Raw genomic sequence first — 24,662 nt, forward strand, 5'->3', positions numbered from 1 at the left:
CCGTGAAGTAATTAATGTACTCGACGCTATATCAAAATCATCCAGGCCGCCACATAAAGTCGTGCATGATTATACAAGCAACCGATTCGTTTCAAACAACAGGTCTTATTATAATGGTTGATATTTACGGAAGATCTTCCTCACGTGTTAAGAAAAAGCCCGGCGACGTTGATCTATCGAAGTACGCGACTAAGGATGACCTCGCTGATATTATGAACCTGGCTGGAGTTGACCCAGATGAGGTTGTTATTTTTCAGGATCGACATGGTAAACTAAAAAGCAGCAATATCAAATGGAATGATATAATTCGACGAGTACTTGGTGCAGTTACGGATAATATACCCGTGTTTACTGACAGCGGCAGAATCAGGGATTCAAGTATATCGTTTACAACTATCAGAAATGAAATTACGGCAGCTGCTGCTAATCGCGTAAAAAATACCGGTGACACAATGACAGGTGAACTTAGCATGAACGGAAATAAAATAGTAGTTTTAGGAGATCCAACATCCGGTGAAGATGCTGCAACGAAAAATTATGTTGACACCGTAGATGGTAAATTATCCACGCTGAGAGCCGAGTATGATGTTCACGTAGGCGCTTTTGGAAGATTTCGAAGAAATTTTCAAAAAACCGATGAATCCATAGATAAATTCTTCGGTACTCCGCACGCCGTTGACATAAATCTCGTTGATATCAAAACTAACCTAGACACGATCAAACGAACACAGCAAGACATCGTAGCGGGAATTCCTGAAATCGTTAATAAAACCAGTCTGATTAAAATCCCAGCCGGAATAACTTCCGGGCATATTACCAACATCGTATGCACGGTATCATCGGGATTTGCAACATGGTCGCAGCAAAATAATACTATCAAATATACTGCAACAGTCACTGGCGTGTACAGGCTGTCTGTGTTTAGTGCTGCAAAATTTGAAATATTTACAACGTTTCCATGGCGTCATTCCACCGACAGGTTTTCCGGGGTTGTATCTGTTATATTAAATAGCGGAACCGAAGAAATATTTATTCTGGAAGCAGCTGATAAGAAATTAACCGCAACATCCTTCTGGTGGTGTTTGGAATTTGTAGCTGAAACACCTCAATTGGTTACGGCATAAAATATAATGAGTGCTATCGACGTTCAAGGACTTAGGTACAATCAAGCGCGTGAATGGCAGGCAGCGTTGAAAGATCGAGTCGAACAATATACAGTAAAAATAAAAAAGTATCAACGACGATTAGTTATCATCGACGTTGTTGTTTATTCGGTATCCGCTGTTGTTGCCGGAAGCGGAATAATATTATCCGCGGTAACAATGATGGCACCAGTAGCTGTGACTATTTGTGTTTGTGCAACTACGACAATTGCAGGTGTGCTTAATATCGTTGCAAAAAAATATGTACTTGCACGAACGAAAAATTATCCGATTACAAGATAAAATTACACATAGCAACTGTCGCATACACGAGGTTATCCTCGTTGTTATCAGCGAGTCTCAATGATGGAATTATATCCGATTTTGAGTTTTCAATGATGATCAGCGTATACAATTGCGCTGGTATTAAAGGTACGAGTATCAATAATGACGGAATTACTACAGCAGATCGTGACGAACACAACCCCGCACAAGACCACGATGATCTCGCTAAGCTCGATTAATCCTGAATTTAACATCAATTTTCCAACAGCAATTCGCGCGAATGAAATTGCACTAGCACAATTACGAGTATATTACAGCTGGCCAAACATCAGATCGAGATCATTTAATGGTACACCAGCAAATAATTCGCTTGTATTTGCTGATAAAAACAAACCCGATGGAACACCTGACTGGGTTGTTGTTGGAATACCAACTGGTAGTTATGAGGTCGAACAAATCAATGATGAATTTGCTCGTAGAATAAAATCAATAACAGGAAAAGAAGCAAAAATATCAATTAATGTTCATGAGCCGACGCTGTCCTCGACGATTGAAATAAACTCGCCTGATTATGCCGTTGATATTTATCAATCCACGATAAGATCCGTGCTAGGCTGGCCTGAAATATCACCACCGACAACACAGATACCACCAGAACCGAAAAAGTCTGATTATGTCACGGATAGGCAATCATATCATGAAATTAATCCATCATACCGGGAACGACTACGTATTTTAAAAAATAAATCACTGTTTAGCTTATTTATCTTTTTCGGTGGTACTGAGGCATGGACTTTTAAAAATCCCGGGGAAATGAATACTTTAGGTATTCATCAAAGTGATATTGTTGAATATTTTCAGGAAATCAATCAAGAATGTAAAAAACAACTAGATCAACTAAATCAATATTTTAACGAACATATTTTTGACATATCAGCGTCATCACGTGAAAAAATCATCACGCGTGTGGAAATATTAAATCAGCTTGTATCAGATATGGAATATTTTAATGACCGAATAGTTCAAGCTATGGTTAGTTTAAAAATTGCTGAAATATCTGATGCAAAAAGATGGTTAGATAAATATAAATTAACAGAAGCCGATGTACCAAATTTTAAATTTCCCGGGTATAGTGTAGTTGAGTTAAGAAAATCTGTCAATGATGTCATTGATGAGTTCTTTCCTAAAATACTTGATGCATGGACAAAAATAACCCCACCAGCAACTGTTCTTAGATATGATAATGATCCACTCGGCGGCGGTAGGCACATATCTCCGGGAATCGTTAAAATAACGTCGACGATCGCGGTTAACCTAGTTTGTGACGTAATCGAAGGCAGTTATCAAATAGATCTTGGAAAATCAAATCAGGCTCAACAAAGTCCCCCCTGGCGATTTGATCGTGCAAGTACCAACCAATCCTGTCTATCTACGCACACATAATCAGTATTTGTCACGAATAAATTTCAAACTCACGGACCACCTTAATCGCTTAATTGACCTACGTGGAGAAGAGCTTGTAATAAATCTGTATGTAAAGTCGTAGAAAGATCCAGCACGTGAGGGTTTTTATACACTTGAAAACGCGCGTTTTCACAAAACATAGAACAATTTAGCCACGGAAACGAGGATTTCTTATTAACACAATGAACTCCGTCGAGAGAGATAGATCAGGCACATTCCTGCATTAAAGTCGATCAACTATTCCAGAATGAATAAAATAAGGAGTGGATTAAGAAATATTTTATTTTATTTTATTTCATCAGAAATATTTTATTTTCTGAATTTCAGTGAAAAATCAACAAATTTCGTGTTTTAGTAGATTTGTCAGGGAAAATTTGTCAAATTACAGTTTTTCGTCAGGTCAAACCTCAAGCGGTTCTCTAATTGATTTATCGATAAATCGTCAAAAACCCTCATTTTTTTCGAAAACTACCAGAAAAATTAACAAAAATCGCATGAAAAATCTCATTTTTTGAGCTAATTTTACTGATTTTTGACGATTTATCGATAAATCAATTAGAGAACCGCTTGAGGTTTGACCCGAATGATAATGGAAAATTCATCAATTTTCACTGACAAATGTTGAAATATTTTATTTTTTTTTCTGAAAATTTGATCATTTTACATAAATCTGAGTACCAACTAACCCATCAATTTCCGAATAAATAATAATTCAGAAAAAATAAAATAATTCAGAAATAAATAAAATAATTCAGAAAAAATAAAATAATTCAGAAAAAAATAAATAATAAATCTGACTACCAACTAACCCATCAAAATTACAAAATTGATTGGTTTGCATGATTCAGAGTATTAACTAACCCATCAAAATTACAAAATTGATTGGTTTGCATGATTCAGAGTACCAACCAACCCATCAATTTCAGAAATAAATAATAATTCAGAATAAATAAAATAATAATTCAGAAATAAAATAATAAACCTAAGTACCAACTATCCCATCAAATATTTCAGTCATCTTCAAAATTACTACTTTGGACGGGGTTACTCGCTAATATAATTTTTCTTAATAGTCTTATGCGAGTACTAATTGTTTTCTTTTCCTCGTACTCGTGGGATAACAGCGATCTAATTTTTTCCACTGCGGCAGAGAGAGGAACGAATTCCTTCACCTGATTATCTTCTACGGTAGCTAGCGACTGAAACATAGCTGCCTGAATCCGCTTTATTGAGATGATAGAACGTACTTATTTTCATTCTTAAGCTCTTCTAACGTTTCAAAATCAGATATTATTTTTTCAGGATTTAGTTCATCAGATATATTAATTCTGTTTTCTTCTAGTTTTTTGATGGCAGAAATAATGTCTTTGATATTTTCATGGTTCATTATATAATATATAAATCTTTAAAATAAAAAAAAATATCCCTAGAACCCCTATCGAGTCTTTAGCGAGTTCGTCGGGATGTTTCAAGGACAGTACAAACATATAATGAAAGACAGTACAGCCAAGAACTCATAGCTTGCCATCGCATTCTATCAAGTTCACCAGGCACATGAAATATTCCTTCTACGAGAGCTTCTAACCCGTCAAACAACGGTCTAGAGGCCCAAGAAGGGGGACGGCACAAACATATATTATGAATGAACCTCTATTCGAGTCTTTTAGCAGGTTCAGTAAATATGTAATGAGATGTAATGAATGAATGAATGTAATGAATGAAATATATATAATGAGATGTAATGAATGAATGAATGGCCATTTTCTCCGCTCAACAGAACCACCTACCCCAATAATCAACCCGTGGGTGGTACAAAACATGTATCAACCACCGGTGATATGTGGTTTGGATGGTTTTGAGAGCGGAGAGAGGCTGGCGGTGCCCCAATTAATTATAAAAATCGCTAATATGCGTAACCACCGACCAATTGTCAGTCATGGGATTCGATCATGGACTGCGAGCGTCACAGTCCGATTCGATACGGATTGAGCTATCAAATCTTATTACAAACATATGTTTCGGAAGTTAATATATAGCTACAGCATTTCTGAATTCAAGAAATACGTTTTCACCAAACAAGTTAGATTTATAAAAGCTGGATTATTTACTATACCACGCCATCTAACTGTTAGATGTTTTCATTCTTCCTATAATATAACTGTTAGATGTTTTCATTCTTCCTATAATATAACTGTTAGATGTTTTCATTCTTCCTATAATATAACTGTTAGATGTTTTCATTCTTCCTATAATATAACTGTTAGATGTTTTCATTCTTCCTATAATATAACTGTTAGATGTTTTTATTCTTCCTATGACTATACGAGATTTTCAATCCTCTCTATGTCTGTTCTATGGAGAAATACATATTACGAGATTTCCCACTCGTAAATCTGTATCGTGGTCAAGGGAGTATTTAGATGTTAATATTACTCGATAAAAAAAAAGTAACCACACATACGCACACAAATACATAATCACACATACGCACACACATACGTATACAAATATATTTTGCTCTGAACAAGGAAAATGCAATTGATTTTTAATTCCAAACACTATATACATGTATTTCTGTAACTGAGTAAATACATGCAGGATCCCTGTCCTGTTAACCCGCCACGATCGATACATACTAGACGCTGGATTCTACATTCAGTAAGCTGGCATATAAATGTCGGTTTTCTGTAGTTTGGATGTAATGTATATGCTGTGTTGTTCTAAATGTTTCACGAATAGAACAGAAAAATACACGAACTGCATATTTTTGTAAGTTAGAAACCGAAATAATTATGACCATAAAATTACCTCCCTTTCATGAGTCAAAAATAAGTAGTGTGTGGGGGAAAATCTGTGACATAAATTAAAAAAATTAATTCGAGGTGGTAATGATAATTATTGATATCGGAAGATAATTTTTTGCTTATATTTTTTCGAGAAAGCGGTTTTATATATATTTCCTGCTACTTTTTGTACTGAATGCGGGGTAATATCAAAATATTTCGCAGCTGAATGCATCGAACGAAATATAATTTCTTCGCCAGTTTCTGTGTTTGTAGCCTTGATCACCCTTCTAGAAACTGTCTTACATCTTCCAGTATTACCACGCGCAGAGTTCACGCTTTGCGTGACAACACAAAGGTTGGATAAATTATTGTTTTGAGGATCCCCGTCAAGATGATCAATAACAAGACCGTCATTGATCAATCCGTTATGACACTCATAGGTAAATCTATGACACAGATGATGTTTCTTTCCTCCCTCGTATGTGAACGCTAGATAACCAGAATTAATGACATGACCAACCGGTTTTTTTAACCTGCAGTGTCTGATGATACCATTAATATTTGATTCGTAGTTTGTCACGACAGGATGTGGGATAAATATATTTTGCTCCATATATGATAATATTATTTGTTTAAATTATTGTTTGTCTGAAAACTTAGTTAGATAATCCTCCACGGATTTTATAGCATTTTCACTATTATTATTTTTTTTGTCATAATATCTTTTAAGTTCTCTGAACCGTTTCCCCCCGCACTTTCCACATAATTTTGTTTTTCCTCGCACTCCAGTACCACATCGCAGACATGGTATTGGTCCTAAGCTTCCACGGTTAACGCACTGCATGTGTTGTCCGCAGAACTCCCTTTTACAGGATTTATTACAACGAGTCAATGAACCCACCATGAGCCATCTGCATTGAGACATTGTATACATAATATTTTAATTTAAATACTTGTCTGAAATATAGTATGAACGAATTCGATAGATTATCCCGAATAAAGCCCTGGAGCGTGGATAAATTCAACCTCGACAGAATATCTCCAGACTTACCAGTACGAGATCTGGTTGATCCGAAAAATAAAAGTTTGATTAATAAAATTCACGACGCCAAGAAAGAATTTCACACAGATGGTGCATCTCATGTCTGGTCAACGTTCAAGATTATACGCAACGGCGCCATTAACGCTATGATGAACGACAAACGAGCAGCAATTATCATTAACTACCTCTTTGATATTCATCAAGGTAATCGCAAGTATCTTTTCAAAATAAAATTCGTCGTGTTGACAGAAACAAATAATTGGATTATCCGTGACAAATATGATCCTGTCCATGGTAATAAAAAAACTGTCGTACTAAGTAAAGATTCCAAACCAGGTCTATTGACAGGTATTGACAAACCGTATTATGAACGAGCATATCCTGTGACCGCGGTTATTTATGGAATCTATGTGATAAATGAAAAACCTAGCGTTGATAAACTAGCGCCGATGAAATTTTCAAAAATAAATTGTGTAGCTGAACGAGTAACAGAACATTTTACCGTTTTGACTCGTGGAAACGGTCTAACGGATAAGAGACGTAAAATAATAAACACGTGGGGAGAAATGGTTAAAGATACTGGTGCGTCTATGAAAGATGTCGCTGAGTTAGGAAAAAGATTAAAATTTCCAATAACCGTAGCGACGATAACTGGAGAAATTTTGTATGAATCAAAATATAGATCAAAAGGAGCTTCGATCGAAATTATTGATCATAACTCACACGCGTGGACTAACGCAGTAACAATATTTCCACAAGATCGAACTGTTAAATGTTATCCCGGAGACATGTTTGATTTTATTAACGAAATAAGTAAAAACGATCCTGTGTCAGTATGGTTATTTCATTCTTGCGTGGAAGAAAATAATCAATTTGATCAGTTTGTGAGGCCAAATGGTGTTATTTATCGAACAAATCATCTTCACGAGAAAATGAAAAATCTTGCACTGCAATACACTGATGACACTGACGAATTATTGACCAACTGCTTTACTGTTCCGTCCGTTGCGGCCTATTTTGCTAGAAAGAAAAATTCGTGGAAACCAACTCGGTTTGATTTTCTCAATGACATAGTATCCAGTTGTGTCGAATATGGACACGGCGGACTATGGAATACTAAATACGATCATAGAGATGTTATTTCAGCTGATATGGTTGCGTGTTATCCGGGGAGTTTTCTTGGATACGGAGATTGTTCTGTGTATTTTGAGCGATTCGGTCATCCCACGCACGAAATGACGCGAGTATCGATAAATGGACCATTACCGGATTTTGATCTGACTGGATTTGCTCGTATCGAGTCATTCGAAATGCCTAAAGGACTCCATGCAATTTGTTATGTTTGGTTTGGAAAACATTTTTCGGAAAAAATGTGGACACCAATAGTACTATTACGGTATATGCTTGATTGCACGATGTTAATATCGCTGACGATCAGCGAAGCAATTATATCATATCGAAAACAAACCGAAGTTTGGTTACCACATTCGGATGAAACCGATTCGAAGGATCTTGGTAGAAAAATAATTGGCAAATTTACCCAAGGAGCAGCATATGATCACAGACAACATTGTACAAGATTGATCATGGACGACGCTGAGTTAGATTTTATAATCGCTGATACAACGAACAAGAACACGTTTGTAAGTCGAGAAACAGCTTTCTTGTCAAATGGAAATAAACTAGGTACCATTGTGAACTACATGGACGGTGAGTCACCTCAGTATACTCATTTAAGATCATCGATGCTCGCGTATGTTTCAATAAATCTATTATCGATGATAAATAAGGTTTCTACGCATGCCGTCAGAGATGCTACCGATTCGTTTTATATAAGTAAAAAACATTCAATGTTGTTAGAAAAATTAAACATAGGCACTTATGCATCGTGGGGTTCGTGGAGAATACAAAAGGAATATATGCTCGATTATTCCGAATCCGCTGATGTTGCGGTTAAAGATATTTACTGTAAAAAATATCAAACGTTGACAACTTCGTTGTTACCATCGGTATACGATCCAATAACTAGACACAAAACGGTTTATCTAAACGGACCTGGCGGCAGTGGTAAAACCACTCGAGCTATCGAACTATTTCAGAACTCGGATATGATCGTGCTAACACCCACACATAGACTCGCGCGAGAGATGAAACAACGCGGTGTTAATTCCTGTACTTATCACAGCTTTTTTCGATGGAAGGGTGATACATGGACATCTTCAAGGATGGGAGAGAAATACATTCCAAGGATTATAATATGGGATGAAATATGCACTGTACCGCAAGAAACATTAAAAACATTTCTTGATTGGTTGTTAACAAGAAATACTGCTGTGATAATGTGCGGCGATCACGGTCAACCACCACCTGTAGCTGGACCATCTCCACATGATTGGCTAAAGAACTTTGTCGATTATTACGAAGAAATAACTGATGATCATAGAGCACTTGATGCAGCATTGAAGGAATTTAAAAAATTAATCAGACTACAACCGAATAAAATACAGTGTGAAATAATGCGCGAGATAATTTCAGAAACACCCATGAAAGACTTTATGCAAACGTGGCGACCAAACGATTTGATAGTTGCAAGTAGAAAGATAGTTCGTGATACACTTCAGCGGGAGTTGTTTCAGTTACAACGAGAAAAGTTTCCAATGTTGTCAGTTCCACTATGTTATCGACCAGCAGATACGCGACGGCAAAATATCGACGTTGATATACCAGGAGAGTCAAAGAGGAAACAGAATCTTGTATTGAATGATATTGTTGCCGTCGACGTTGATGTTGTTGAAGATGCTCTACGTGCTGATAAATCCCCGTGGACGCTCGGATACGCGATGACGATTCATTCATCTCAGGGATTAACTATTACTGATACAGTTGTTTGGATCGTTGATGATCACATCGAATGGTCGAACTTGGTTTATCTCGCAGTGTCTCGAGTTAGAAAAATATCTCAATTGAGACGAATCGTCATGGACTCGTCAGTGATTGGTGATGATGATGTTGACGGTGATATAATAAGAAAAAAATTATCCGGTTATGAACGGTGTGATAAAAAAAATAAACGCAATTTTGATCTTGATGTTGATTTTATTAATGCGCTAAAACAACAACAGAATAATCATTGTGCAAGTTGTAATTGTATAATGTTATAGCGGTATCTGAAAAATGATCCAAGACAATTTACCGTAGATAGAAAAAATAACAATCTTGGTCATATACGAGAAAATATCATGTTGACCTGTCTTGAATGTAATCGACGCAGAGGCGCCAGCGCCTTGGGTGCTAGTTAAGTGATTTTGGTGGTAATTGTGTATCCGTAGGGATCACTTGTAATTGTTCACGCACAAATCCGCGTTGAGGAGCAGCCGAATCTAGTCTGTAGATTGCGGGTCTACCTGGCGATCTTGTCACGGTGGATATCTTATGCGTGGTAACACTCCAAATAGGATCGGTCGCTCTTTTTTTACCGCCTTCAAGTTCGCCGGGCTCATATAAATATCTAACTGTAACATCACCCAATATTTTTTGTTTTTCAATATCTTTTCGTTGTGTTGGTATATTTTTCTTGGTAATTGCATTAATGGGTTTCATGTTGGTTGTTCGTGTAATCTCATTATTTAATGCAGCTATCACGCTTGGTAATCTTGCCACCCATTCACGAGATCTTTTATCCTGAATCAATTCCTTCGCGTATTGATATCCAAATAACCGCTCAGCGAGTGTTCGATTAAATCGCTCAACAATTGCCTGATCACGATGAATTGCAGTATGCCCTCGTCGTATTTTGGTATTATGTTGTTTCATCAACGATGATACTGGACCAAGAAATTCCTTGCCAGGATCAACCTGTAGCAGCTGTGGCCATCGCAGACCACCTTGTGGTCCGGGTCCTCGTTGATAAATTCGTTTAAATGCGTCGGCTACTTCAGCGGCTGTTTTAGTCGTTAACGGTTCTGCTTCTTTATATCTACTTGCAACATCAACAACAGTTAGCGCGTATTTGTACGTTTTTCTACATACAGTATCATATGGTAAAAATAAAATATCAGCTTGATGAACTTCATTAGGAACACTGACACTGAAATACGCGTACTGAATTTGTTTAGGACGTGGTAGATAAATTTGCCATATGCCTGCCTGGACAACCACGTTTTAGCGGCAGAATCTTTAACCGCTGCTGCATCAGCGAGTTTACTAATTGCTGATTTACCCTTCCAGTATCCAATTGGTGAATAATAAATCGATTCCATTATATATTACCAGCCCCTAGCGCTAATTTACTTTTCATCGCGGATCTTACTAACCAATTAGCTAATGATTCTCTGATATTTTTATTTTTTATGGAATTTAATGCATGAATTAATTTCACGTCTGCAATATGCCTATCTTGTAGATTTTTACTCTTATAAGCTACATCATGAACATGACAAGCTCGATCAATAGCATTTACTGGTTCCTCGCCTGGTTTTGGTTGATCCTGATTATCAAGCCTGATATCGAGTCGAGTACCAGGACCGCAATAATTATATCCTGGTAGATGTTTTTCTCCGCTGTATTTAGCCCATGGAGAACCTGGAAACTTTGATATCAAATTAGCAATATCACCACCGCGCCTATTAGGTAAAAACGAAAATTTCTTTCTACCGCATACAGAACATTTTCCACCATACGCTATTTTTTTATTTTTTGTTATAACCGTAGCTAAATCAGTGCTTGGAGTTTTAACTTTACAGCGTAAACAATATAAATTCATGTTATAATATATATGGATATAATTGATTTCTCAGCAACTCGGCAGCGAGAGCCAGTTAAGCACCATCCTGCACTACCGAATTCCATCAGAATGATTATCATGGGACCATCTGGATCGGGTAAGACGCAATTATTACTTAATCTGATAATGAGATGGTTGAAAAGGGATAAGTTGTATTTGGTAGCACCATCCGCTGATGATCAACGATGTTATGAAGTACTTAAAGATTTTAACGAAAACGCGCGATTACTGGACGAAAATAATGATGTTATAGAGTTTATAACAGATATTGATGAAGCACCGTCCGTTGATGTTTTAAACGGATTTATTAATAATTTAGTTGTGTATGATGATGTGATGCTTGATAAACAGTCAAATCCAGCTAGGATTTTTTCCCGTGGTAGGCATAAAAATACCGATGTTATTTATGTTACTCAACGATACACACAAATACCAAAAGTGATCAGAGATAACTGTAATATTTTAGTTGTATTTAATGGCGTAGACACACACACGTTGCGAAATATTCATCAAACCTGGTGCAGCGGTGACATGGATATAATTAAATTCAGAAACTTCTTTTCACGAGCGCAAACTACTCCGCACGGGTTTATAACAATAAATTTGCACGATCCTAGAACAAAATATCGTATTGGACTTGATAAAATATTTGGATAACGGGGGGTGATGATAAAATTAAACTGATATCATTAATATAATGAACAATTGTGCGTGGCTGCGTCAAGGAACCACTAACAAATGTGATAAAAAATGTCGTGGAGAATATTGCAAAAAACATAATTATCTTGCAAAGAAAAACCCTCATGCTGGTCCACGAAGATGTGTTGGATGTAACAACGGTGTTAGAGGATTATATCAGATTTGCAAAAATTGCGGTGGAGATCGATACAGAAGTTGAATGATATATTACAGAAAAAGAAAAAACATAAATCCAAAAATAGAAAAACCACCATCAGAACTTGAATATTACTTGAAACATAAAACAAAATCCCAGGATTCAGATGAAGATTCCCAGGATTCAGATGAAGATTCAGAATAACATAGCAGCAGATGAGGCTCGTCTACAATTATGTTGGGGACAAACAATAATCGTAGACGTGGTATTTGACCTCTATGAAGGGTCACTATTTTTTTTGTATAACAAGGGTGACCCTTCCCTTAAGTGGTCTGCTCCCCCCCTCTGCTGCTTTTCACCTATCGTCAGACGTTTGATCACGTGAGCATGAAACGTGAAAAATGGTTATCTTTACACGAAGATAGATTCATATACTTGGGTTGTTGTGCCACCATGTCACCATGTTGATGTATCGATATCAAAACTCAATTTTTCATCGTATTTAATTCATCGTGTCAATATATTGCAATCGTGTCCTCTTCTTCTTAACATAAAATACGTCTTCTTCATCATGTATGCAATATAAATATTTTGCCTCAACGAAGAGGCTTGATACTTTAAGAGTTTTATATCTTGTAATTTGTTTGTTTCTGTTTTAAATATCTTCTATTTTGTAACTTGCAGTGGAGGGGCGTCAACAGGGTACTGCATGACACCGTTTACTCATTAAAACGTCTGGCATCATGTTCTATTGCTACCACTGTCACCTGATTTAAGTTACTGACACATTTTCATCGATACCGATACCTGTTTTGTTTTGGGTTTTTAAGCAAAAAAAATAGATCAGAAGCATATTTGAGGCGGTCAGCAGATTTGGGGGCGGAGAGATTAAAAACGTCTTAACTTGTACATGAATTACGGTTGTATACAATCATTCGGCCTCGTAAGACCGGTTAGTGTAGGCATACGCTTACTACTGTATTATTCATCGAATGGAAAACAAAAAACGTCACTTTATATCCCTACCGACTGCGAGCACGAATCTCGGAGATTGGATTTTGTGCACGGCACACTAATATTTCGTCGGAAGGGAGGAGCCCATCGACTGTTTTTACTCCTTGCAACGCATCCTTATTAATTGACATGTCTGGACACCGAAAAGGAGGAGGAAGCCGGCTAGAGTCTCCTAGCAACAGCCGAAACTTTATGTAACGCCATAGATTTACTATCCGTCAAATACTGGACAGTTGTATATGTTCGGGCTTTACTCTACAGCCTGTTATGTGTACTCCACATATTGTAATTAGGATCGCGCTAGCCATTTATGAATTTTCATATCATGCATTATTCTCGAAATGTATTGCCCCGAAATTGAACTCTGGCAATCTGATAGTAGCCCTAAAATGGGCTGATTTAAATGGCGGAAGACTAGATTTGTACACATCGTCTACACAGTCCGCTGGATACTGTGACTCTTCGAACATAACCTCCGAAAAGTGGTCTAACTCATGTATTTCAATCAGACTTTCCATCGAATGATTTTGGTAAGCGTTACTATAATAGCGACTCATAGCAAGGACTACGAATTCATATCATGATTTTAGTGTCCGTGACTTTAACGATCTTCCAGGCTACATATTTAAAAGCAGTTTCCAAATGGCATGCCTTATGTAAAAGCAGCCGATTGTCTAGTTCTCTTCGATTTGTTGGTAGCAAGATTCCCAGGCGCAGTCAGGGTCTCGTTCGATGTTGGCTTCTGAATCGTCAGTTTGTGTATCATGGTCCGTCGTGATTGTCTGCCGCAATGTTATGGTGGTGGTGGGGATGTCCTTGTCAAATCGCTGGGATGGTGATTTAAGCTAGGCATTTAGAGATGGGTCATCTTGGAATGTGGACGAGAGGTCATAGGCCAAAAGTCGTTTCTATTTCCTCCTCTTCGATCTTTGCTTGATTTTTCCGCGTACTGGCCGTCTCAGGCTTCTCTGTCATTCGTTTCCGTCGTTTTCATCAATTTTAGTATCCAGTAACAACAGTATTGCAGTTCGTTTGTTAATTGTCTTTATACTCAATCTGGTGGCTGAATCCAAGCATAGGGCTTTGAGGGCCCGTAGTGCATGTGCTGAATTACAGCACTAGCAGGCAGCATAAAAGGATACCGTGTTTCCTATTGATGTGTTACTCTCCATTGCTGTTGTGCACTGCTTGCTAGATTCACCGCAAGTCTGACTTTGACTGACTGTCTAATCTGGTATTTGCGTCTTGTACGCCGAGAGGGAATTGGGTAAACACTCATTTTTTTTTAGATTTAACCCTTACTTTACGTGCAAGCACGCGTTGTCATAATTGAATAGCTGTATGGCAGAAAAATATTTGATGCATTAAGTTGTGAGTCGAGTAGGCCGCAAGCATCAGCGAATACTTTATGAAATGCCATCGAATTAACATCAAAGTCTGACTAGTTATCTATGTCGGGCTGTACCCTACTACCATTTGTGTGTACGCCACATATAAGGATCACGGTAACCAGTTGTAATTTATCCTATTTAGTGTGATTTAGAATCTTGCATACATACATTTACCGATAAACAATACATAAGAAAACCGTGTCTAAGTGTCCCATTTAATTTTTGTATTCTAAATAAGATATAATTCGAGTCGTCTTTTTGACCATTAGGCTTTTAGATCATGGTTGAATATTTTTTTTAGTTTTATTGAACTGGGTTTTCAAGCCAAAGCGAAACCCCTAAATGTAAAGAGGAAATTTGATTTTTAAAATAAAACTTAATAGTACTGAGGTCTAGCCTCTATATGCCGAAACAGGAACGGCCACGTTTACTCAGCCGGCATAACATTTTGTCTGGTGTGTCTTTGAGTGCTGTTTGGTGTTATGAGGTCCGCCATTACCAAGTTGTCCATCTGTGGCCAAAACGGGGTAGACGGAGCCCAGAAGCTTATGACTTCAATCAGTTCTTTCGTAATCAGAGTCACTAGGGGTACTGGACACTTTAAATATTTTCCCCCAGTGAAATGATTTTGCCCGCTGCATGTAGAACGTTGGTTTTATCTCTCTTGTCAGGCCTCGTTTTGTAGTTTCCTGCCGGCGTTAATGATGGTCCTGACGTCTTCTGTGTGTTTTGAGCCGGAATTCTATCCTCCATTAATGGTCTCATCGCCCACTGCTCAAACAGATAAGCTTTCTTTGAAGTTTCCGATATCCCTTCTTTATACCCACTGTCTTATCCGCTTGTTCTGTTAGAGATCGCTTGGGTTTATTTCCAGGCTGTGCTGTAGTCATCGTTGTTGTTGCTGCTTCTATTGTTGATTTTGCTGTTGCTGACTGTGTATGTTTTTCGTTGTTTCTGCATCCTGCTCTTTGGTAGCCTCTTGTGCCACTTTTACGTTTTGTTCTTGTTGTTGTCTATTGGTCTTTCTGTGTTTCGTTCCTCAGCTTCAGAAATTGAAGTTGGAGGTGGTGTTGCTCTTGGAGGTGAAGCTTTTGAAGTATGTGTTTCCATGACAGGAATACTAGGTGACAATCGGGTCTGCGTTAGCTCCCTCTTTTGTATCTACATTAGTCATCCCTGTCCCGGTGTCTTCTTTGCGGATGCTTCACCAAATATTGTCGTTTGCTTTCTTCTCCCATATTAATAATAGTGTCATTCTTTTCGCTTGAATCTTTCAGCTCCACCCTGAATCAATACTAAGGACTAAATTCTTGATTGCTTTCAGAGATTGAGCGGGAACCATCATTTCCATCACTGACTATTTTACTATTAAATAATGTTTGTTGTTCTCTTAGTTGAAGACTCTGACTTTGACTGACTCACTGACCAGTTGACTGATTTGACTGATGTTATATTTAGGAAGTGTTCGGCCATTCGAACATGTACGACCGGTTATTGTACACACAGCTTACTCCTTCATTACACGTCGAATAGGTGCACGCACCTATTCGAAGTCTTACTGTCAGCACCACACACATGTGCAATAAAATATTGTGTTGTGCCAACATTAAGATTTCAATTTTGTTGACCAGTTCAAAATCAACATATTATTTTGAATCGGTTCTAGATTGCCCACCCTCAATATTAATTGTTTTTAACAATCAATGAATACAACGTCTTTATTTGTTGTCATCTTATAACGGAAATCTGATATTTTCAGTTCGTAAGATGTCTTAATAGCTTCCATTGTGCTTTTAATAACATTCTAGTTAAATATTATCATTTGCCCTTGTTTGTCTACTCACTCATTCAATTTCAGTTTGCAAGGTATGTATATCGATAGATAAGACTCTGCAGACCTGAGTAAATAAAACCAGAGCAGCTGGAATCATTGTTTTCTGTTCTCATATAGTGTTTTTCTTTGTTGCTGTTACAGATGCGAATTTTCTTTGCATCTTTCTGTTTCATTCTCTTCAATACATGGAAATTTGTTACTATACCGTTCTTTTTAATCCTTGATGTATATAAAATTACTGTCCATAAGAGTGTTAGGTATTTTATTATCGGCAAATTTCTGCGCGATTCATAGTAGATACATCAGTCAATTTAACAAAATCATGTAGAATGTTAGCTATTTCAGAATTAATTGTGTCACACATTGCATTTGTTGGGTTTAGCCGGGTATTGTTGTTGCTGTCTCTTTTTCAATTTTTTAAAATAAAAACTAGTTACTAGCACGTCTAATGCATATAAAATATCGCGCCATGCAAATGTTCCATAGCATTAATTGTGCACGAAGATAATACGTTACATGAATGTCTATTTTCATCTTTTATGCTGATATTCACGCTAGTAATGGTGATTCTTTATATATGCTTGTAATGACAATGTGTGTGTGTGTGTGTGTGTGTGTGATTTGGATTTTTAACTTAGCTTTAACAATTTTTCAGTCATATCGCTACAATGTATGTAGTGTTCTAGTGATGTCTAGCACTGGGGCATCATGCAGCAGACATGTAGCATCATGTCCCACCCAGTCACATTATCTTGACACGAGGCCGACCAGTCCTGACACTAACCTCTTAATGCTGAGCGCCACTCGAGGCACCTGTTAGTGCCATTTTTGTAAGTCTTTGATATGACTCGGCCAGGGATCGAACCCATGACCTACCGCATCCAAGGCGGACACTCTAACCACTAGACCACTGGAGCGGTGTATAATGACAATGAAGAGAGTATGAAACAAAATCTTCATGAAGTAACTCGAATATTAGCTAGCAAGCATTTTTTACATAGTGGAGGATATATATATATATATATATATATATATATATATATATATATATATATATATATATATATATATATATATATATATATATATATATATAATAGATGCCTGTACAGATTACTGGCTTTTAAATCCTCACAATTCTGTAGATGGTTATATACAGTGGGAAAATATTGATTGGAATGATGAGAACTCGAGTTTTAAAAGTTTATATTTTTTTCGGTCTGTAGACTGTAAACGCATTAATGGTCAAAGTTAAAACAGATACGACGTTGAAAACGGTTAGTGTTCCATAAATTTACATGACCCGAAGGTCGTTTAACTTCACCAAACATGAAAGTACTAACGATGGAGATTTAGACATTGATCAAGATATCAACTGTTCATTAGTTGATATCTTTGATCCAGAATAACGAAGAAAATTAATTCTCTCGTTAATACTTAATACATTTAGGCCCCGTATAACAGGTCCACAACGATCAAGTGCCATGAAGTACAGACACAGAAGACAATAAAAAAGAGGGTCAACCTCATCTCCGATGATATTTTAAATACATTCGTTAAAATATTGCTTTGTTTGTTTGTCTGTTTGTTGTGTGTGTTTTTTTTTTTATTTTGGGAGATGTCCTCGTGCTATACGTTTTTACACCATTATGTCTACAAGAGGTACTTTTTTTGTTTGCAATTTATAACGCTTCTTCTGTCGTTTCCAAAACGTAAATTATTTAAGATTTATCAAAGGTTGTCATAGCTATGTCATTCACCGAGTCACAATATGTTATTTTAAAGAAAAATTTGCATTTTGAATGGACTCTTTTATCCATTTATTTCTTTAATCATTGTAGATTGACCGTATACGGATTACTACATCCACAAGTTGAACTGCAGATTAAGCTACATGCAAATGTGTATATTTGCTAACATCAGATACTTAATTGATTACTTGTTTGTATTGAAATGTTTGACACCCTTACTTGCAAAGCTAGCGTGCCTATTACAAATGTTAAAATAATAATGATTCTTTTTTAGTGCTGTCTTATATTTGCGACAGTAAACTGGTCTGTTGCACTAATGCATTAGAAACTGTAGGTGTTATGTTTTAAAATATGAATTTCTCCAGAGCTCTCACATATTTACTACTTGATTTGCAAAAGTAAAACACTATCTCCATAAGAAATGACACCACGAATGAACTGTTATGGGAATAAATAAATGATACAGGTATTGCGAAATAGTATTTACATAAAACACTGAAATAATTCAAAGTTTGCTACGTTTATTGATATCGAGAAGTAAATGGATCACTAGTACAATGTAATATATTTGCCTTTGCAATAAATTTTCATATGGAAGATGCTGTTTTGCAACTTTCCGTGAAATTTTAGAAGCCCAAGGTTTATATGTTTTATAACTTCAAGGATAACACTCTGTTCTAGCGGAACGGCTGTAAGCCCTACACAGATTGTGTATCACATGGAACGTGATGATGTTCAAGTTAGCCTGAGATCGATCAGCCTAACAGCTGCCAGTAAAATCAAATGAATTGGTATGCGAGGTTGAAATATCTCAGACAGTACGACGAACAACATATTTTGAAAGACATGTTTTGTAATGACAAGAATATTTGCAATTAGCATTATTTTTGACTTCATCATTAAAGCATCTCTGCTAAATATGGTATAAATTTATCAAGCGGTTTTTAGACCTTGTCGTTTAAAGGACTTTTATTTCATATCAGATTACAAAAGTTAAGTACCAATATGAACGACGTTGATGCTACGATGGTCTCCGACAAATCGGATTCTAAGATAAGACGAATTAAAGGAAAAATCTGAAAATAACAAACGTTGACTGATAGCAGAAGATTAAGGTGGACGAATCACCACTAAAGAAGGACGCCGTCAATACCAAAGCAATTAGAACATTGCTCGTCCCTTTGCATTTATCTAAAAGATATTCATATGATTTTCAGATGAGTGATTTACATCAAAGTGGTACAAACGTTCCGTGAAATAAAGTTGCTCTTGTATGAAGGGAGTGACACGATTTGTAACCACATCAGGAGGAACGATAGTGTGAGCTTTACAAGAAATAGTTTTGAGTATTGCGGACACTCATTGAAAGTAGTTGTTTTAAATAACATCAAATATTACGCCAAAATTCTTAGTCCAAATTAATTGAATAAGTAATAGCACAACTGCAAAACCATTCACTGCTAAGGATACTACTATTTTCACTGCGGAAACTTAGAATACCGATGTCCTGAAAGTGATACTTTTTCATTTGTAAGCCTGTTATCCAACATCACAAGACTACTTAAACAAACACAAATTCAAACTGAACTTAAAATAAATTTTGTTCGCATATTAAATGAGAATTAAAAAGAAAATGTTATACCTGCATTGTTAATGAGGTCTTCTATTCCACCAGACACTGTGTTAATATCATTACTTCAAAGCCAAACTGCTTCTGTAAATAGTATTGATACTGTAACGGCCGAGATAGGTCCTGATAATACTACATTTAAGTATGGCACCATGGATGAGTATGCGTCTTATCAGCTGACTAAGGAGGGGGAGAATGGAGTAAACTCGAACTCTTGATTTCTTTTCAACCATAAGACAAGATGATTCATTTATTAAGAAACAGCGAATAAAGTCAGTTCATAACCATGACAGTCTTGTTGTTTTTGTACTAAGCCAAAATACTATCATTGTTTGGAGGTACAATATGGTATATGATAATTTCATGCAAGGTCAGGGTACACATTAACACTATACTATTAGTTCATTATATTATTTCTTCTGATGAATGAAAATTATATTAGAGTTACCATATGTGGATTTAGTTGCAATAAAGTTTACTACAGAAGAGAAACTATGACTTGATTGTAATACGTGAATGTAAAATCTGCAAGGAAAACACTTGCTTGACTTTACACTTCAACTATAGCGTAATACTTATTTGAAGTGAATTAGTCTACATGGAAGCAAATTGGCTGTCAAGTCGGTGAGGAAAACACTCACAACGACTTAGACAACTAATACATTATAAAATAGAAACATAACTTACATTTTTTTAGATTGCTAGAATAATCAAGTATTGTTGAATTGAATTTAGAATGTCAAGTCGGTGAGGAAAACACTCACAATGACTTAGACAACTAGTAAATTATAAAATAGACACATAACTTATGTTTTATAGATTGCTAGAATAATCGAGTATTGTTGAATTGAATTTACAATGTCAAGTCGGTGAGGAAAACACTTACAATGACTTAGACATTTTATTTCCTAAGAACTTTGTTGGACTTATAATTTAAGAAAAGGAACTATATATTTGTAATGTAGAGAAACTTCTCTGTATGTCTTTAGCTTCATAAAACTAATTAAACAAAGAAAATAAATAAAGAAATGAATAAAGTATTGGTCTGTGAGGAAAACACTCACTTGACCATATAACTGAATTTCAAATAACAAATGATATAACAATATCTAGTTTGCTTGTAAAAATAAATTAAAAATGACTATAATGCATATAATTTAGAAGAGAGAATGGAATTAAAAATAAAAAAAATAAAAATAACTTAAAGAAAAGTTGATTTGCACTTAAATAAACTTCAACAAAAATTTACTGTCCAAAATATTGCCTAAAGTTACATAACTCTATAATAAACTAAACAAAACAAAATAAAAATAAAAAAAAAATAAAACTCACAATAACTGTGATGTACCTAGTTTGATGGCTGCTAGCTGACTTAACTCTCTCAAACAGCGCACAAAACCTTGTATACTCCTGACAAAACCCACAACCAACAGCCCACAAAACCCACAGTTCTAGTAAAACCCACAAAACCCACAATTTTTGTTCGAATATTCAAACCAGCATGCGCTAGTATTGCATGTGTATATTTAGTTAATTTTCACAATGATTATTTATAGAAATTACCAGCTGGATATTTAACACATTGTTACATTGCGATTGAATTGCTCTAAGAAAAAAAAAGAAAGAGAGAAAGAAAAAAAAATCAGTTTTGTGTTTCGCGGCACATACCGTGTTAGTCTGTCGCTCATAGCAATGGTTCGGAAACCATGTTATGCACTCTTAAAATATTATCGAGGTAGACCGCATGACAGGGTAGTCAACATGTATATGTACCAAAGAAATAAAGAAGAGGAAAAACAAGCTTAAATGCGATGACGTATTCAAATGAAACATCAGGGACTATAAACACACTGAGTATGTACTCTACAGTCTTAAGCGGTTAACTAGAAATGGTCATTAATCGAATTATCAAGGATGCCAGCCGCCGGCATGGTACTCCCTGTTTTCGCTATCACAAAAACATGTAGACTATACCAACTAACTATTAATCGACGAAGTAAACAAAACAAAGGATGCTAGAAAATAGTAATGTCAACTCATTTGAGCAATTCACTGCTAATGCACTGATTTATAATTGTAAAAATCTAGACCGAATTGGACGGCTTGTATAAATAGTGTTTACCGTATATACGCATGCATACCTCACTCCCTAAATGCAGGTTATTACAATAATTGCACTACTATTACTACTACTACTACAGATACTACTATTACCACAAGACAAATCAAGATTTGCAATCAAAGTTTCTTAAACAATTAGTCTATCATAGTTCTTAAACATTTTAGTCTATCATAGTTTTCTTTCCCTTTGTCATTTTCTTCTTGCAGTAACAAAATTGTTTTATCCTATAATCCCCAGTACATTGCGACTGAGAGCTGTATATGTCAAGACGAGATATACCCCCTATCAGCTTCATTTTCATATCTGAGTAGTCGACCATACCTTCAAAAACTCCTTCCCCAGGTAAGGTTTTCACAAGGATTGTATAGTTAGCATTTGTATTTTCTATAAATGTTTGCCATGACTCATCTGACTCGTTGAACATGTCTTCATTAAAAGATCTGGATATAGTTGCATCTTGAATCTCTTTGAGTGTAAGACGTACACATTTGTCTTGATCATCGTTATTGAGAAGTATTTTGTTAATACTATCGACGATAAAATGTGACATATTTACAATCAATGGTAACGATTTGGGGACTGGAAACGTTGATTGGCATAAACAGAAGTTTTCTGGTATTCCTGCCTCTTTGCAATTTCTCGTGCTAGGTACACTTGAGAAAAGACTTACTGCTTCTCGACCTCCACGATCCTCTCGGCGTGTACCATTATACCTTCTGTAAATTATGTCTTGAATTGTTTGATGTAGATCAAACGCACTTGTTAACTTCTTTGAATTGCTTTGTAAGTTTGTATGCAGATCGGGATACTTTTCTTTCAGGTGTTCAGGGAGATATATAGAAAGAAATGGCATAGAGTTCTCGAGTCTACCCAATGTAGTTGTGCTGAAACCACCCAAACGAAAACCATGGTCACTTACAACAATTAATACAGCTTTTTCCAAATGCCCTTCTTCCTGCAACCATTTAAATAGATCTGCAAATGTTTCGTCAGCTTTTTCTATTCCATTAAAAGCATCGTGTGTCAGCATGTTTAACCACGAGAAGCAAAATCTCAATTTTCTTTTATATTCGTCAAGAAAATCCCTGAAATAATTCAGCTGAAGTTTGTATTTTTCCATATTACCAAAGCAATATCCCGGCGTTACATTGTTTACAAGGACTGGTGTGAATCTCTCAGCAGCAAGGATGAAGGGTCTAAAGTAGTAGTCTGTTGGTGGCTGCCTGAATCCCATTCGAAGATAGTTAAACGTTGAATATTGTGGCGTATCCTCTGCGTACATTGTACTGTAGTTCAGCATGGCAGCCTCTTTCCAAAGATAGGGCAGTGAGTCCAAATGTACTTTTATATTATCCATAGGTAGTTCGGCTTCACTGTTTCCAGTTAAAAGTGGGATCAGATTAGGCAATGTGTTGAGACCGACTTTCATATAACCACTAAAATCATAAGCACTTAAATTATACATCAGAAAGTTATACGTTTTGGGGAGCTTTCTTAAGAATTGTGAACGAGAAATTGAATCTATTCCGAAAACGAAGATACTAAATTTGTCATCCGTTTCATTGCTCACAGCAGTTGTTGTGTTCTTTTGGTATCGCATATTGGTATGTAAATAGTCATAAATGACCTTTTTTCTGTTTCTGCATGTAACACGAAAAAATCTCTCCGGTATGAATTTTGGAAGTTCAAACTTAGTGGTGCTACCATATTTGAAAGATATGTCTCCATTTTGACGTTCGATTATTTGATAGGAACAGTTCAGATCTTCTTGACTGGAGTTATACCATGTCGTTAAGGCCGTGGTATTGCACTGCAGCACACCTTCTCTGTCGATGTAAATTAAAGATGGTGTTTCGGAGCATTTACTTGCAGGAGTCTTCCCCAGATATTTCAACACAGACTGGTGCCAAGGATTGAAAACTGGTAGTCTGCATGACTTCTTAGTGTCACTGAGTGGCAACATAATCACGGGATCTTTTCCATGTGACAATACATACACATAAATACACACACTTAGAACACCCATAGATATTATCAGAAATAAATATTTTCTTGATGAAATGTATTTCGTGTCATTAATTTTGTTATTCATATTTATATTAATTAAATTGTTCAAATTCCTTCTAGAAACAATATGTTGAAATGCTATGCAAATTAAGTGCAACTACATCCATTAGTTTTTCTGACATTCACAATACCATGACGTTCTGGTGTTGAACCAATCTTCACTCCGCCTGCTGACTAATGCATCGAATCGAAACTTCTTTTTTCCCTGCAAATAAAAATTTAATAGCTGTTAAAGACACGTGCCTTTGTATTTTACTAGCTTTTACATAAACGTAGACCTTAAACACGCACTTATGATTACTGTGCAGCAACCACCTTTCAGTACTATCCAACGCCCCACTCTTTGAGTTCCATACACACCCACTATTTGATCATGATCCAGCACCCACATTTTATTACTATTAAACACCTGATTTTGTATTACTATACAGCTCTACATACGTACTATCCAACACGCCGCATGTAGTGATTAAAAGCCTGCGCTTAATACCGACAAATAGGGTAGGTGTGCTTAAA

General features: G+C 36.3%; 1 protein-coding gene across 1 annotated transcript; it reads right to left on the minus strand.

The window, feature by feature from the left end:
• Positions 1-18,831: 18,831 nt before the first annotated feature.
• On the minus strand, positions 18,832-24,323 carry LOC149776920 (uncharacterized). The gene has a single exon (XM_089941630.1). The coding sequence runs from the start codon at positions 24,169-24,171 to the stop codon at positions 22,240-22,242; it is 1,932 nt and encodes a 643-aa protein (XP_089797756.1). The 5' UTR covers positions 24,172-24,323; the 3' UTR covers positions 18,832-22,239.
• Positions 24,324-24,662: the final 339 nt, after the last annotated feature.

The sequence above is a fragment of the Sinohyriopsis cumingii genome, chromosome 18 (assembly GCF_028554795.1).
Source record: "Sinohyriopsis cumingii isolate HCF-2022 chromosome 18, ASM2855479v2, whole genome shotgun sequence".
Lineage (NCBI taxonomy): Eukaryota > Metazoa > Mollusca > Bivalvia > Unionida > Unionidae > Sinohyriopsis > Sinohyriopsis cumingii.